The sequence below is a fragment of the Typopeltis vanoorti genome, chromosome 1, assembly GCF_054136105.1.
Source record: "Typopeltis vanoorti isolate ZY-2024b chromosome 1, IOZ_Tvanoo_1.0, whole genome shotgun sequence".
In the NCBI taxonomy this organism is placed as follows: Eukaryota; Metazoa; Arthropoda; class Arachnida; order Uropygi; family Thelyphonidae; genus Typopeltis; species Typopeltis vanoorti.
In genome coordinates, this window is record NC_143549.1 from 62,761,767 (window position 1) to 62,780,741 (window position 18,975).

General features: G+C 35.3%; 1 protein-coding gene across 3 annotated transcripts in view; it reads right to left on the bottom strand.

The window, feature by feature from the left end:
• LOC150110032 (clathrin heavy chain 1-like) overlaps positions 1–18,975 on the bottom strand; it is a 244,312-nt gene that overhangs the window by 30,172 nt on the left and 195,165 nt on the right. For all 3 annotated transcript variants that reach the window (XM_090390818.1, XM_090390808.1, XM_090390827.1), the window contains exon 8: positions 18,227–18,343. In XM_090390818.1, coding sequence (XP_090246944.1) covers positions 18,227–18,343 — 117 coding nt within the window. The remainder of the gene's footprint in view (positions 1–18,226; positions 18,344–18,975) is intronic.

Here is an 18,975-nt window from a genome sequence, read left to right on the forward strand (position 1 = left end):
GTCCAAGAGCTCATTAAATCTCATTCTGAAGAATTGAGTGATTCTGACCTGCTAAATTTAGATGCACAGCGGGAAGATACTGAAGAATATGAAGAAAATTTAACCGCTGATAGTCAGCCAAAAGAGATTTCACAGAAACAATTCAAAAATATTTTTCGTACAATCGAAGTTTTCAAGCAGCAATGCTTAGAGGCTGACTCTGATGAAGAGAGAAGCAGTAAAATTTGCAGAAGAGTAGAAGAGGCAATATGGCCATACCGTCGGTTGTACAAAAAAAGCCTGCCAAACTACGTTAGTTGAATTCATTGTTAAGAAGAATAATAATAAATTTATATTCTGAATATGTTTTATTGCCTTTCAGCTTCATGGTTTTCCTTTAACTAGACCCTGAGACATATCCTAATTCTTTTATAAAAAAAAATTAACGGTCAAAAAAAGAAATCTGAGGAACGAATTATACATTTTCCCATAGGTTATTATATTCGATTAGTGCGTTTTCAATTCATGCGTCTGTTTTAAAGAAACACTAGGCGCACTAATCAAGGAATTGCTGTATATATTGGCCAAAACAAATATCAAACGAAAGAACTGTGGCAGAAAACAAACCAGAAACCCATGTTGCAACAGATACACGAAAGGAAATGGAGATGGTTGGGGGCATGTGTTGAGGAAAGAAGATAAAATAATAGTAAAACAGGCTCTAGACTGGAACCCACAGGGTAAAAGATGAGGAAGACCAAGAGAAACATGGAAAAGAACAATACTGAAAGAAATAACAAATATTAATAAAAACTGGAACCAAATAAAAGAAGAAACAAAAAACAGAGTCCAGTGGAAAATGGTGGCAGAAGACCTATGCTCCCAGATGAAGTGAAGAGGATTAAGTAAGTAAATTTATGTTGGAACATCGTGTTAGTAATAACCAGTCCATGTCCTGAGCAGAAATCCAACAGATATTTGCCATTATTATTAGCATTGCTCTTTTCTCCAAATTTTCCCAAAATATTTTTGTATGTCTGACAATCATTTCCTATTCTGTTAGATCCCCAACAAGGACCAACTTTCCCTTTTTCATTGTGTCAATTGCGTTCTCTAAAACCTCATAAAATTCCTCCACTTCTGTCTTAGTAGAGTCTTCTGTGGGACCATAGGCACAAATAAGTCTCACCGTCCAGTTTCCCCATTCTGATATTTGCCCACATCACTCTACTTGATATTGCTTGAAATTCAAGATTAGCCTCGTGTTTTTGTTCAATACTATAGCTACTTCTTTTTCCTGATTGTTATTACCTGAATACAACATTTTGTATTTATTGTTCAGAAAGATGTGACCAGTTTTTGTCTTTTTTGTTTCGGTCACCCTTATTATATCGATCTGGTGCTTATCCAATTCCTCAGCCAGCTCCATTTCTTTGCCATTCACGCTTCTTATGTTGATAGTACCGATCTTGAACTTTGGTGATGTTGAGTTGGAGTGTGTTTCAGGATTTCTTCCAGTAGCTGACTTTTCACTGTTCACCCTGATTCCCCTTGTGAAAACAATGGGGCCTTGTTTAACTGGGCGATGCCCCAGCTCGGTTGAAATTGTGTCACATTGTACCATCATTTTATTTGTGGTTTAAGCCAATAAGAATACAATTTGGTTGGCCAAATCTCAAATTGCCAGCCCATCCTTGTTTGTTTGGTATCCAGGTAGATACCTAACAGGGTGCACCACAAGACAATGAGGAATGGGCATTAGGTTAGAAGCCCCGGTCGGTTCTCTGCATTCGTTTAAAGGCTATGTGGAGGTTTCCTCTTAGTTATACAGCTTTAACCCTTAAGCACCCTCTTATAAACTTATTCCGTTGGCTCTTCAGCATGCTGTTTTGCTTATCCTATTTTCATTTTCAAATATTTTACTGAATATTACAAAGATAATAAGCCGAGAGGCTATTTTACTGCCGAATTTGTTAATTCAGCAGGAGATGGTAAATCTCGTTTTATTTTATAGCCAGGTACAAAACTCTGGTCGAAATCCATCGACATCCATAGAGTTTCAATGCCGAAAAAACTATCTGCAGAACCAAGTGTAAATGATCACTTGGATAGTACAACACCAGGACAACTCCATGCAAAGGTGGAGCAAGCTCCATCACTAACTTTAATATTCTCTCATAATGTAAAACCCAGACCGGTTTCAACCTTTTTTGAGGTCTCATCAGTGAGTAGGTAGACCTGGAATATCAAGGTTTTAAGTGAACCAAAACTTACATACCTCTACTATTGAATTGCCGAAGTGGTGTACTATATATTGTTAAATATTGTTAATTACAAAGATAATAAGCTGAAAGGCTATTTTACTGGCGAATTTGTTAATTCAGCGGGAGATGGTAAATCCAGTTTTAAATTTATAGCTGGGTATGAAACTCTAGTCGAAATCCATCGACATCCATAGAGTTTCAATGCCGAAAAAACTATCGGCAGAACCAAGTATAAATGATCACTTGGGTAGTACAACACCAGGACAACTCCATGCAAAGGTGGAGGATACATAACTTACATACCTCTACGATAGTAGAGGTATGTAAGTTTCGGTTCACTTAAAACCTTGATATTCCAGGTCTACCTACTCACTGATGAGACCTCAAAAAAGTTGAAACCAGTCTGGGTAGTGACCTCTTCTCATAATGTAAAACAGTATTTACTTATACATCTCTTAGGAGCTGGGTTTTACATTATGAGAGAATATTAAAGTTAGTGATGGAGCTTGCTCCACCTTTGCATGGAGTTGTCCTGGTGTTGTACTACCCAAGTGATCATTTACACTTGGTTCCACCGATAGTTTTTTTGGCATCGAAACTCTATGGATGTCGATGCATTTCGACCAGAGTTTCATACCTGGCTATAAAATAAAACTGGATTTACCATCTCCTGCTGAATTAACAAATTTGCCGGTAAAATAGCCTTTCAGCTTATTATCTTTGTAATTAACAATAATTAACAATATATAGTACACCACTTTGGCAATTCAATAGTAGAGGTATGAAAGTTTCGGTTCACTTACAACCTTGATATTCCAGGTCTACCTACTCACTGATGAGACCTCAAAAAAAAGGTTGAAACCGGTCTGGGTAGTGACCTCTTCTCATAATGTAAAACAGTATTTATTTATACATCTCTTAGGAGCTGGGTTTTACATTATGAGATAATATTAAAGTTAGTGGTGGAGCTTGCTCCACCTTTGCATGGAGTTGTCCTGGTATTGTACTACCCAAGTGATCATTTACACTTGCTTCCGCCGATAGTTTTTTTGGCATTGAAACTCTATGGATGTCGATGGATTTCGACCAGAGTTTCGTACCTGGCTATAAAATAAAACGGGATTTACCATCTCCCGCTCAATTTTACTGAATATTTTGAATTCAATTTATCCAGCAGTTGTGCAACTTATTTAAGAATCATGAAGGACTTGAACTGGATTTATTTAGAAATATTACATGATATGTATAAAATAAAGAGCTGAGTTTATCTTTGATTTTGAAAGCACATTTAATGTCACTTTCCTATATACTTGCTCTGTTTGTGCCTTATGACACTTTATGCCAAGATTTGCTTCTTCTTGATACCTCTGTCTTATGTTACTTATTCTGCTTTTCCCAAGCTCTCCCTACAAGCCATTCTTCTTTCTGCAATTCTCTGCCAAGTTAATTTAAGACAATATAAGAGCTCTGCTCCAGTCATCTGGAATTCAACCTTTTCACTTCTGAAACCCATGTCAAGCTACTCTTGAAATCTCTCTGCTGTCCATTCTCAGTACCCAATCCATTTCCATGCATATTTTTATTTCACTGCTTCTTGGTGCAATAATGACTTGGTTTTGAAAATGACTGCTCTGCTTCAATACTTGTGTGGCGAATTGTAATTAACACATCCAAAGTGGTCTGTAAAAATTTTAAATAATATTAAAAGAAGTTGCTGAGAGGGGACTTCCCTGTCGGACTCCTTGGTTTATCTCTCTCGTATATGATAGCTCGTGATTTAATCTTATTTGTATTTGATTATTTTCATATATACTTGTGATAGCTTTTAGGATATTATTTAGTATTTGTCTTTCTTTTAATATGTTAAATAATATGTTTCTTTTAACTTTGTCAAATGCTTTTTCAAAGTCAATAAATGCAATATGCGTTTCTAAATTGTATTCTCTGCTTTTCTCTATTATTAATTTTAGGCAAAAGGCCAGATCTATACATGATCGTCCTTTTCTAAATCCATTCTGTACTTCAAAAATAAAGTTTTCGGAATATTTCATTAATTTGCTATTTAAGATTCTGCTATATATTTTGTAACAGGAATTTAGTATACTGACACCTCTATAGTTTTTAGGGTCATCTCTATTACTTTTTTTAAAGATAGGAATCACAATTGCTTTTTTCAATTCTATTGGGGGAATACCAGTTGAGTAAATTTTATTTAAAAATAATAAGAGTCTTTCTTTGAATCTTGTTCCTTCGTATTTATATAGTTCTGAACCTAGCTTATCTTCTCCAGGTGATTTTCCGTTTCTTGTTTCTTTCAGTCTGATTTCTAATTCTTCTTTAGTTATTTCCTTTTCATTAATTGTTTGCCAGTTGTCTTTTTTAAAATATTTGTCTGTCCACAATTCAGTGTAGTAATTTAGAAATTCTTCTAATTTCAATTCGGTGTTTAATTTTATGTTTTCTTTGATATCTCCATTTAAATGTTTCAAAATCTTACATACATTGGGTCTTATTTTATATAAATCATGTTCTAAATTAGAAACAAATTTGTTCCATGATTCTCTATGTCTTTTTCTGACTTCTCTTTTAGCTATGACTCTCTCTTGTTCTTTTATATTCTATTTCATCTTCTAATCTTTTACTGCTTAATCATTTGTGATAGGCTTCTTTTTTCTTTTTGATTATTTCTTTGATTGTATCATCCCAGATCTTCAGTTTTTTCCTTTTATTGAATTTTTTGGTCTTTCCTAAGCTTTCATTTGCTGCTGCATTTAGTATCGTTTTTATATTAAGCCATTCTATTTCTATTTCTTCGTTTTGTTTTATTTTATCTAGATATTGGTTATTCTTTGTTCATATAGCCATTGTACATTTGTGTAATTCAATAGTCTAGTTTTATAAACAAATGTTTCAAATTTGCTAGTTCAGGCTAGTTCAGAAGCCTTAAGGTAGTAGCTCTACCACTGAACTATTCCATCATCAGGCTAGTCCCCTGACATGTAGAACATAATTCTACTTGTAAGCTGACAGAAAAAAAAAAAAAATTGTAATATGTTAATAATTGAGGGTACATGGCAGGAATTTGATGATGATGATTAATAATTAATTAAGTATTAATTAATACATTACAAAATCACCAAGGTGTTCCATTAAAATTTCATGATTTGTGAAGTGTTCCATCGTAGGAAAAGTTTGGGAAACGCTGCATTACATGTAATACTGAAGTTTTCTCCTCGGAATGTACAATTTGTTATTTTGCTTACAACTTCTTAATGCATTTTCTGACCATATTACAGAACAATTTTCTTAATTGTATTTGATGATTTTGGAATGTAATTATAACTGCTTAAATGTATCAGCTTTCTTAGATCTTCAGATGTGCAAAATTTATCAAAATGAAATCCATTCAGCACAACTACATAAGTTATTACTACTGGAAGAGAATCATAGTTTTTTTTTTTTTTTTTTTTTTAAAAAGGCAGTAATTTTTGGAGGAGAAACTGCCGATTCACATTTGCCCTTTTTTTTTTTGGCTTTCACTTTAATAAATTCATTTTATGTTGTTGTCGTCAGTGGTGCAGATGACTATGTAGCCCACTTGTTCCCACCAACTGCTTTAATTGTTTTTAAGCATTGCTTGCATATACTAGTATCTCTTTCTTCTGTATGAGTAATATAATGCCATGGTGAATTTTTATCCATAATTAAAATAATAAAAATAATAATATACCAATATTTAAATAATAATAATATAATAATAATAATGAACTTAACTATTCTGCAAAATATTAAAAAGAGATCCACAATTTTCACTTTTTGGAAAAAAAAAAGTAATTTTTAACTCGCATTCACATACAATGAAATGTACCGACTCAGTGGTATCGTCATTAATCTCTGGTCAGTATTACTGACCAAAGATTAAAGAGAGATGGTAAGCTCCACCACCAAATTGAATCCTAATACCTGACTAGTCTAACTAGAAACATACTTCCGCATGCACACTGAAAGTCGCAGAAAAGAGACATTTCTCACACACCAAGAAAAAGGCCATCGATGCGTTCCTGCCAATTCTATTGTAAAAATTCACAAAATGACAATTGACATATGTTATTTAGGTTATATAAAAAGAAAAAACGTAACAATCACATAATATATTTATTAAATTCAGTTTCTTCATAAAAACATAATATATAATTGATAATAAAACAATATTTGAAAGTTGTAACTAATTAATAATTAATTTGTTGTGTGTTTGAATCATTACTTGAAAAGGAAAAATTGAAATATTTTTCTATGTATGAATTCAACTTACCAATTTTCGGCTTACAATGGATTTGTTGGAATGTAACCCCATCGTAAATTATAAAGATAATGTCAAATGGTGTGCATGAGAAGAAAAACAATGGCGTCCAAATCGCCATCTTTGTTAAAAAATTTTAACGTAAGGGAGTTTGTTCAGTGTAATGTCTGCGAGATGTAAGGTTTGCAGAAAGCGGTTGGAGTTAGGTTAGATAAGGTCAGACAGTGGACTGAAAGTGTAAGGAAAGTGAGGATTTAAAGTGTGTTTCAGGTCACGAGATTGATGTCAATGCTGAAAGTCAGAATGTAGAAAATAGTGATATGATAGGGATTTGCGATGTAGTACCAGTTAGCTTTAAGAGTGGTGTTGAAGGTGAGAGTGAAGGTTTAACGGATAAAAAAATGAAGAGTTAGTTTCGATGAGTGAGATCGCACGGTTGCACGAAGTGATACATAGGGCGAAGTGGAAGCTTGAGTGTTTGCAAAATTGTTTACTGAGCACATCAGCTAATGAATTTTTTTATTTTAAATTTAATATTTACTTAAATGAAATAATAATAAAATGGAATAAAAATTTACATCAAGGTATTAAACTTTCTCCTGCAGTGAACTTAAACACTCTCCTTTTTGCTGACAACCAAATAATGATTACAAATTTTGAAGATAACTTACAGAAAGTTATTTTAGATCTAAATGAGATAGCCAAAGATTATGGTATGATAATATCAACAGAAAAATCAAAAACTATGGCCTTTAAAGGACAAGATCCAACAAGAACTAAAATAGTAATAGATAACAAGATCTTAGAACAGGTGAATTCATTTAACTACCTAGCATGTATGATCACTTATGAAAATGAAAAAGATATAAACGTAAAAATTGCAAAATATTTAAAAATAACAGGTGTAATTAACTCTATATTTAAATCAAACCTAGTTCAAAAACAAACCAGACTAAAAGTATACAAAACATTAGCCCTACCAGTCTTAATGTATGGAAGCAAAATCTGGACAATAAAACAAAAAGACAAACAAAGATTAATAACAGCAGAAATTTAGTTTATGAGAAAAACTGAAAAGTATACCCTATATGATCACAAAAGAAAAAGAAATTATGAAAGAATTAAACCAAGAACCAGTAATAGAAAAAATTAAAAAATATAAACATAAATGGATGGAATACGTTCAAGAATGAAAACAGAAAGATTACCAAAACAAGCCTTAAAGTACAAGCCATTATGAAAAAGAAAACCAGGATGTCCTCTTAAACGATGATTTCTAAGGCCGGAACAGGCCATACTAGGCCTAAATCCTTGATACGCATGATGATGATTAGCTAATGAAAGGCAAATGTATGAATAAATAGATGAGAGTTTGTTAAAATCGTACTTACCGGGTGTGAAAATTAAGGATGTAAGTGAGTATATCAGAGCCCAAAAGCAGAGGATAAAAGAAATGATGGTAGTGGCAAGAACAAATGATTTAAAAGATGATAAATTTGCTATGAGAGAGGTCCTCAAGGAATTACTAGAGGCAGTAAAAGAAAAGAGTGAGATAGTTAAGATAGTGAGTCTGTTGCCACAGTATGACAGAGAAGAGTTGAGAAGGAGGGCCATAATAGCAAATGACTCTTTGCGCAGGTTATGCAAGAGGAGTGGTGTGGAGTTTGTGGACATGTGGAGCAAGTTTGATGGGCAAAAGGATTTAGATAAGATGGATGGTTTGCATCTGAATGGATTTGGTGTATGGAGACTGGAAAAAGTGTTGTTGAATAAAGTGGATGTGCAAATCAGGGAAACTAGAGTTATTAAGGGGGGGGGGGGATATGCACACTTTAGCGAGGCAGTTGAGTGTATGAATGTATATAATATGCCCGAGCAAGTACGAAGGACAACAAATCAAGATAGGGACTAACGGGCTTCTGCATTTTCTGTATACTAATGCCAGGAGTATTACGAACAAGAAGGAAGAATTTTTGGCCTTGGTTGGCACTTCCAGGCCGCCAAGGGCCAAAAAGGTTATTGGCATTAGTGAATCATGGCTGACAGAAGATGATATAGCTAGTCGGATAGAATGTGAGGGGTATAGTGTGTTCAGGAGGGACAGAGAGAAAAAAATGGGGGTGGGGGGATAGGAGTGTTATTGATGATAGCTGATGAACTGCAGCCAAGGAGAATAGAAGTAGAACTGCAGGATAGAGAAAAGAGCACATTTGAGGCTATTTGGTATGAGATTGTGACTAGCAGAACAAAATATACAATTGGGCGCTGTTATAGACCAGGTGATGGAATAGCTGGTGGAGATAGTATGCATAAGCAAATAGAAGCAATGAGTGGAAGGAGGGTAATTATTATGAGGGATTTCAACTATGGTAACATTTGGAAGGAGGAGAGGACACATGGGAGGAAGGAATTGGATTTTATGCAGTTGTTAAGGGATAACTATCTAAGACAGAATGTAATGGAAAATACTAGGGGTCGGACAGTGCTTGACCTAGTAATTGTATCCGAGAATTTGGCTGTAATGAATATGACCACGATGCCACCTATCTGTGAGACTGATCATAGGGTCTTGACTTGGGAGGTGGCTAAATGTGTGGAATTTTCAATTAAGATAGGGTACATGTGGAATTACTGGGCTGGTAAGTATGACAAGCTTAGGAGATTGCTTGGTTCAGTGCCATGGCATGTAAAACTGCAAGGGCTGGATGTTGATAGTGCATGGGAGGTGGTTAAGGAGTGTTTGCAGGAGGCAATGGCAGACTGTATACCTAGAGTCCAAATAAGTAGGGGTTAAATGGATGAATAACACAATTAAGCTTGAGCTGCAAAAAAAAAAAAAAGAAACAACCGTGGAGGGAATTTAAGGAGAATAGTGACCTGCAGGCACATGAACATTATAAAACGCAGGCCAGAAGGGTAACGAGTGTGGTAAGAAAAGCAAAAGCGGATTATAAAGAAAATTAGCCATGCAGGCTGAAGATAATCCCAAACAGTTTTTTCGATATGTTGCAAGTAAAAGCAAAAACGTATATGGCAGAATGATTTTAAAGAATGCCGATGGTAGGGAGGTAACCGAATCAGTTGATATAGTGGAATTACTGAGTGAGCACTTTGCAAGAGTATATCATCCAGGTGGTGATATTGCAAGAATGAAGGAACCAACAGCTTATATGGGAATTGTGGTGAATGGTCTATTACAAAACCTCAATGTGAATACATCTGTGGGATTGGATGGTATACCAGCTCGTGTCATACGTGAGGCGGCTACGTAATTTTCAATGCCCTTGACCATTTTGTTTGAGTCTTGGGTGTCTGGGTTAGTCCCGAGAGGGGAAAATAAAGGAGGTTCCAAGACAGCTGTTGAAAATTACCAATCGATCAGCATATCAGGAGTCGTTGTCAAGGTCTTGGAGAAAGTTGTCAAGAGGAAAATATAGGAATGGATAGATGAAACTGGGATACTCTATGGGGGACAGCATGGTTTTGTGAAAGGTAGATCATGACTAGTAACTTGCTCACGTTTTTTAACACAGTGACGGCTGAACTGGATAAGGGTAATGGGTTTACAGTGATTCTGCTGGACCTTGCTAAGGCCTTTGACAGGATACCACATGGAATTCTAATCAGTAAACTGCAGCATATGGGGATGGATAGGAGGGTGGTTGATGGAGAGATATCAGAGAGTAGTTTATTCAGGAGTAGAGTGCACAAGACAGCCTGTGACTAGTGGTGTGCCGCACGGTTCTGTTCTTGGAGCACTACTGTTTAATTTGTTCATTAACAATATAGGAAAGGATGATCTGAGAGGAACTGTTCATTTGTTTACTGATGATGCAAAGTTGGGTAGAGCAATAGTGAATGCATAGGATGTCAAAATTTTGCAGGATGATTTGGATAGTTTCGAGGACTGGATATCAATTTGATGTGGCAAAATGTAAGGTTATGCATTTAGGGCTGAAAAGATTAGCAGCAGTATACCACATTGGTGGAGGTGGAACTGTACTCCAGGAGATTGACAAGGCCAGGGATTGAGTGTTGGTGGATAGGGAATTGAAGTTTAGGGGGGCACATTGCAAAAGTGGCTAAATCAGCCCATCAAATCACTTGGTTACTGAAGAATACTTTGACAAGCAGAGACAAGCAAGTTATTGTTCCTCTGTATCAAGCCTTGATAAGACCCCATCTAGACTATTGTGCCCAGATTATGGGTGCCAGGGTTTCTTCTTGATGGAGAGGTTCAAGAGACGGATGACCAAGATGATAGCAGGTCTATGGAATGAACCTTATGAGAACAGGTTGAAGATTTGTGGGTTGCAGAAATTGGTTGATAGGCAGAAGAGGGGGGGGGGATATGATTGAGACATTCAAATTACTGAAGGGTTTCTATAAGATTAATTCAGAAGATATTTTTGAGAACAGGACTGGTGGTGGGTGGACTAGGGGCCATCCATGGAAACTGGGTAAGAGTGTGGTTAGCAAGGGTGCTAGAGCTAGGTTTTTTACTTGGAGAGTGGTGAATGAGTGGATTAAGCTGCCAGAGTCTGTTGTGGGTGCCATGACTGTGAATGAGTTCAAGGCGAAGTATGATAGATACTGTGTGAATGTTGAATAGTTGTTCTTGACATGATGTTAGGGCCTCCCTCGATGAGTCAATGGACTCCTTGGAGTTGCCCGTAATAATAATAATTGCATTATGGGTAAAGAAATATATTGCCAGACTTTCCAGCATACTGCTGTAATACGATACTTCAAAAAATTGTAAAGAATTGTAAAGTAATAATTGAAAAGATAAATGACAACCTACTTTAATGGTTTAAGTTAAAACATTTCACACTTCGATGTCTTTAATATATAAAAATATAAATATACCTGAAAGTGTATCCAAATAAGTATTTGGTTTCAAGGAAATTATTTTGTGTCTGTCTATTTTGACCAAATTTATCAGTAAAAAATATCTAATTACTGGTATATTTACTGATGTATTTTTAACTGTTTACCGGTAATGTAATCCCTAGTCACTGTTTATCTCATCCCACTGCTCACTCACCAAACAGTCAAGTCATCTTGACTGTGAGAGTAGAATGATGAAAAAAGACAATAACTTCATAGTGTTACTGCTTTTTGTCATTTACTGAGAGTAGTAATTATTTATCGTATGATGATACAGCGGCCATGAGTTCCCTTTACGGAAATGTACAGCACCATCTCAGTCCCTTCAAATTTTTGTCTGGGCTCCAAAACCGGCTTATCTGACGAATCAGGTCTATGGCTGGGTCAGTATTCCTGACTGTAATCCATGTGTGTTCACAGGACCAGTTTGCCTGCTTGTGGAATGAAAAATCCCAGATAAACTGGCAGAACAAACCCTGCTGTCCATGCCCAAAATGGACAACTTGGCTATGGCTGAGGAAGATCCTTAAGCTCCTCACATCAGCGACAGGAATCAAACCTAGGACACTCCTTCCCCAGGCATATGGTTGTGAAGTGCAAAGTCAGTCTCAAGTAGAGTAATGTGGGCAAATATGAGAATGAGGAACTAGACAATGAGTCTTATTTGTGCCTATGGTCCCACAGAAGGTTCTACTAAGGTAGAAGTGGAGGAATTTTTTGAGGCTTTAGAAAAAGCAACTGACACAATGAAAAAGGAAAAGTTGGTCCCTGTTGGGGATCTAAATAGCAGAGTAGGAAATGATTGTGAGACATACAAAAATATTTTGGGAAAATTTGGAGAAAAGAGCAAAGCTAATAATAATTGCAAATATCTGTTGGATTTCTGCTCAGGACATGGACTGGTTATTACTAACACCATGTTCCAACATAAAAATGTGCACAAATTCACATGGAGAGAAGAGGCTAGGAATAAGAAAAGTCTCATTGACCATGTTATTGTTGATAGTGATGTTTTCTCCCTGTTGCAGGACACCAGAGAGTACAGAGAATTTGAAATTGGAAGCGATCACTATTTAGTCTTGAGCAGGATAAAATTGAATTTCATATTGAAAAGAATAACATGTAAGAAAGTTTTAAAGCAAATAAAAGTTGAGCAGCTATCAGATGTGAACTGTAGACCTAAAATACACAAAGATTATTGAAGAAAAAATGAAAGAGGTTGAGAACAAGAACCAAACCTTGGAGATTCAGTGGCAAACTTTGAAGAAAACATTGATTGATTCTGCCAGAGAGGCATGTGGTGAGGTTGTGTGCAAGGATAAAAAAATCAGAACTCCCTGGTGGACACAGGAAGTTAAATAGGCAGTGAAGGAAAAGAAGAAAGCATATCAAAAGTTCCTGTCAAATAAGTCAGCTTGGGCTCTTAGAGAATATAGAGACTAATGCAAGAATGCTAAACACTGTGTAAAACTAGCTAAACAAAAGTCATGGGAGGACTTTGGCAAGAATATAGAAAATAAATATCAAGAAGGTGGCAAAATATTCTGGAGGTTGTTGAAGAAGCTTAGGAATGGAGGAAAGAGTGCTGTAAAAGGAGTTAGAGATGATAAAGGTGACATGAAAACTGGAGAAAAAGATATCCTTGAAGTATGGGGAAATTACTTTGAAAAACTGCCAAATGAAACAAGCAGTGATGACAGCACAGTGGTAAAAAACACTGACCAGGCATGCAATCAGGAATACATATCCATACTTGAAGTAGAAAAAGCCATCAAAGGCTTGCAATGTGGAAAGGCAGCTGGAGTAGATGATATTCGACCAGAAATGCTGAAGTATGGTGGTATAAGAGTCTTACAGTGGCTGCACTGCATAGTTCAGAAAGCCTGGACAGAGGGACAAATTCCTGAAGATTGGAGTAGAGCTCTCATAGTACCCATATTTAAAAATGGAAATAAAACTGAATATGAGAATTACAGAGGTAATGCCCTACTGGGTGTTCCTGGCAAAATCTATGCAAGTATACTTGAGAAATGGTTGAGAAGAATTGTGGAAGAAAAGCTTGGTGAAGAACAAGCTGGAGGCAGGCCAAATAGAGGCTATCAGGATCAGATCTTCACTTTACGACAAACAGTCGAGAAAGCAAGGGAATATAACAAAGATCTGTATTTAAGTTTTGTCGATTTGGAAAAGCCACATGATAAGGTGCCAAGAGAGAAGCTATTCAATACGCTGCAGTTATATGGTGTCAATGGGGCATTATATCAAGCAATACTTAGTCTTTATTTGAGTTGTAAGTCAGCAGTTAGAATTGAAGGAAGTACAGGAAGATGGTTTAATGTTAAATCTGGTGTGAGACAAGGATGTACATTATCCCCTCTATTCATTATCTATATGGATCACATTATGAAGGAAAGTGGTATTAAACATGATATCAAAATTGGAGATGTCAATATCAGCTGTTTGCTTTATGCGGATGATGTTATACTTCTAAATAAATCCACTACAAGTCTGCAAGATTCTCTGACTAAATTGAATAGCTGTTGTAATAGATATGGTATGAAAGTCAGCATTGAAAATGTCAACCGTGTTGTAAATGGAGAACCTGTGGAACAAGTAAAACATTTCAGCTACTTAGGCACGATTTTTACTGAAGATGGCAAGTTAAATATAGAAATAGACAACAGAATCAGCAAAGCTGGTATGGTGGGAAGTCAAGTGAATAAATTCATATGGAATAAGAGAGAAATTAGTCGGAACACTAAATTATCTATATACAAGACAGTGTTCAAACCAGTTTTAACTTATGGATCTGAGAGCTGGGTCAGAAGTAAAACATTTGGCCAAAGACTAGAGACTGCAGATATGAGAGTCCTGAGAAAAATTATAGGCGTGAACAGATGGCATCAGTGGCAATATCATAGTAAAAACGAGAATATTAGGAAAGAACTTGACATTGTCTGCATCCAGGAATGCGTTAGCAGAGCTAATCTCAGGTGGTATGGTCACTTAAACAGAATGGGTGAGGAAAGATTAGCAAAACAAGTGTTCTCTGCCAGGTTGGCAGCAAAACGACCCAGAGTAAGACCAAGATATAGGTGGATTGATATGGTACAAAGTGCCTTAGACGATAGAAATATAAGATCTGATAATGTTGGAGTCTTGACAAGTAACAGACTGATTTGGAGGAAAATTGTAGATAGGAAGTTAGTAATGATATAATTTTTTCATGTAGTACTATCATATCCTGTACACCCCCTTGTGAGTACATGGCAGGAATTTGATGATGATGATGATAATAACTATGTCACAAGTGCCATTAAAAACTCATTCTTGTTTCTTGTATATTCCCCCATGTGAATTTATGTCACAACATGTTATCAAAAATAAATAACTAGGCCCATGACCTGAACAGAAATTTAGCAAAGTACTTATTAAAATTAGTTTGCTCTCTTCTTTAAATCCTGCTAAAACACTTCTATATGTCTAAAATTCATTTCCTACTGTGCTTTTACATTCCAAATAAGAACCTGCTTTTCCTTTTTATGTCAGCTATCCACTCTAATGACTTGAAAAACCATACTGCTTCTTACTAGAACCACAGACATAATTAGGCCTCAATGTCCTATCTTCTATTAAGAAATCTGTCCATATCACTCTACCTGACAGTGCCTACCATTAATCTACATATTCAAAGTTGATTACTGTAATTATCATTGTTGCCTGACTCTTTCCTCTCTTCCCAGTAGGAAAATGATCAACTCTCATCATTTATTTCTTGAATATAATATCTCATTATTGTTTATACAATAATCAAAATATATATATTGTTTTCATCCTTATTTTACTGAAGTGTAAGCAAACAAAAGTTTGCATAAAATATCTTTCAAGCAGATAACTTACATATAGCTGACTTCACATAAGTTTCTGTTTTTGTAGCAATTTATGTGAACTGCATTCCTGTAACATGCTGCTTCTCTGGCATGCATTACAGTAAGAGTCACTATCCGGACCAGTTTCAACTTTTAATGGGGCATTGTTAGTGGAAGCTCAACACTACTGGAGATACCAACAACTATCTTAATGGCTGAAGTCATTTTTTCACATACAATTTTAGCAAGGTTATTCAGTGGGTTGAAATCAATTGTTGTCTTTATAAGTACTCTTATCAAATATATATTTCAAGCTTTTTTTCTGCTCGCACTTGGATAAAATAAGGATGAAACAATGCTATTTCTTATCAATAATAACATGCAAACTTAGTGGGAAAAAAAACTTGATACAACTATCTCTAATCCAGAGTGCTGTCATATGATGACACCATTTTGCTACTTGTGTAATGAATATTGACTTCACTATCAACATAGCTCTCAGCATCTACACAGGTCTATGTAGTGACTCCCACTATAATGCACACCCAAGAAACGGAGCATCCTGTGCATTCTGAGACACTCATTAAAAAAAAAAAAAAAAAAAACTTGGTGCAAGATCAAATAATTTCCATGTAAGTGGTTAGTTGTGAAGATATTTCACGTGTAAACTTTTGTTTTCTTATATTTGGTTAAAATAAGGATAAAAACAAGAATATAACTTCTTAAATATGCTTGGTAATGGAGGGGACCAGGGGTTTGAATGTGTTGGATCTGGTAAAATTATCAAAAGACCTATCCATAACTACAATAGCAACTCTACCTCCAAATCAAGAAAAGTAACCAAACAGTCTTGTTCGTAAGCCCTTTCTCAGTCAAGAAAGGGCTTACGTGGAGCTAAAAAGTTGATGATTATGACAAACTTAGGTGGGAGCTTAGAGCAATGTCATGGCATAAAAGAGAATGTTACAAGGAAAGACTGAAGGAATTTCCATTCGTTCCATTTTCCATTAAGAGAGGCATTATTGGAATGCCTACTATCAGGAGGATAAGCCATGGAATTAAATAGATGCCTATGATATAAAGCAGTACTGTTAAATTAAAGAAGTGAAACTATATTGTGCAAGTTTAACAGAAGGACAGGATATGCATTTATGATAAAACTGATACAGTTGCATAAAACTTCCCAAAATTTGGGAAGCATTAATTATCAGAGGTCCCACTTTACATCTTAAGTCACCTACAAACACCCATAGAGGGCATACCACCTAGATAGGACTTTAGAGTCACCCATATGTTTCACTTATTATTATGTTGTATTTGAGTGTGTGTGTGTGTGTGTGTGTGTGTGTGTGTGTGTGTGTGTGTGTGTGTGTGTGTGTGTGTGTGTGTGTGTAGTACAAGAGTTATTTGTAATCCCTGAAGATGTCTCAGTAACTGAGATGAAATATTGGAAGCATTAAAATTAGTTTTTAATCCTTTCCTAGCATTATATACTTGGTTTAATCCTTTATTCAAGTGTAAGCAAACAAAGTTTGCACCTTAAGTATTTTCAGGACTGGGGAAACTCGTATACAGAAGCTAATGACTTCACATCACTTGCTTTAGTATTCCATAATGCAAAGCACATATCCTTGCGGACATGTATAATCCCATAATTCATAGCATTATACATATCTGCAATCATACTAAGGCAAGTGATGTGAAGTCATTCTATATACAGGTGCAAACTTTGTTTGCTTTCACTTGGATAAAGGATTAAACCAAGTATATAATTTCTTGGTATCTTTAATTTATAGTATAACCAAGTGGAAAAACTCCCAACAGCAATGAAACATAGTGAAATCCTCCCACATGTGAGCAAGGGAATGTGTTTTGCATTATGAGATGCCAAGGCAAGCAATGTGACGTCATTAGCTTCTATATACGAGTTGCCCCAGTTCTGAAAATACTTCAGGTGCAAACTTTGTTTGCTTACACTTGGATAAAGGATTAAACCAAGTATATAATTTCTTGGCATCTTTAATTTATAGTATAACCAAGAGGAAAAGCTCCCAACAGCAATGAAACATAGTGAATAAATCCCCACCCCTGCCACTATGGCATTCCACAGGTGCAAGCAAAACAAAGCAAATATATTACTTAGCAGGAAATACAGCAAAACTACCTTCAAAATCTATTTCAAAATAATAAGCAAGGGAAATTTCTTTCAAAGAATTTGATGATCTCTCATCTATTTATTGTTTAACCCCAAGAAAAAAGATACTTTAGTTTTTGGAGTTTATTTTCAAGAAATCCAAGAAAAGCCTGGATAATCCTGAAAGATTAGCCAGACTTACCTTATTTTTGGAAATCATCTGAGGAATAAAGCACTGTGATGACTTATGTAAAATCTATGTTTCCAAACCACGTGAGACTTTACTTGAGACTGAACTATAAGAACTATCATATTAGATGAGTTTGAATTTTTTTCTGAAATGATATAATAAAAAAGAGAGAGTATCTGATTATTTTATGAAAGGAATAAGGAGTGTGATTTTCTATGAGTTAGATTTATTTCTGACAACCCCACTTAAGAATAAAAATGATACACAGTAATGTTCAGCCAGTATATAAAATAAATGCAAATGTAACTCAATATTTCTAGATATAAGGGAAGAAAAAAATAATAATTGCAATGATTTCCTTTGTTTTCTGCAATGCTTATAACCATAAAATAGAAATATCACTAGATATATCAAGGGACAATAATATATACTTCACTGGTGCAGACATCCATTTTGTCATGCGAAATATTTTTAAAATCAAATGTTATAAATAAACTCAAGAAAACAAATCCTGCTGTCCATGCCCAAGACCAGCTAACTTGGCTATATATTTTCTCAAATATTAATTATATATTAACTTATTTTTTTATCAGTTCTTACTTGTATAGAGGAAGCAAAGTCATATTGGCCCCAGAGATCTTTAAATTCGATGGCATCTGTATGAAATGTTGGTGAAAGATTGCCAGGTAGCTGTGGACCCAACTCAACAATATGAAGCTAGAGAATCAAAAACAAATAATTATTTTTTTCATGCTTAACTGAATGTAGAAAAGAAAAAAAAAAAAGCATTATCAAGCAATTTTTAAAAAGAACAAAGCAAAGTTCCAAAATACAGGTTGTGCACATTTTACACATTAGCTGTTAAAATAAACTTTCTATGATATACTCAAGCTCAGAACCTTCTAGCACACCACTGGTCACTTGCCTTCTCCTTGATTTGATTCAATCATATACCACTCTCTGATAGCCATGTCAGCCATTCTTATCCATTTTTTTTTTTTTTTTTAAATAACGAAACCTGTGGTGTGATCATAATTAAAAGAAACACACGTATACAAAGAAAGTTCATGTGTATCCACGTATACCAGTATACATGTAAAGTATGGGAAATTGTCATACAAAATTGTGTTAAATAATTTTTTTTTTTTCTGTAGCACGTTATGCACGTTTAATGAGATGCTATTGTAATCATGCACCCTAACTGTGTTATTCCTATTATTGTTTAAAACTACTGTACTGATGATGTCCTAAGATACTTAGGATGAGATATTTACAATTAAATAATTTCACTGTGGTTAATACGTGTGTTTCTTTTAATTAATTAATTCTTATCCAAGTCACCAGCTTCA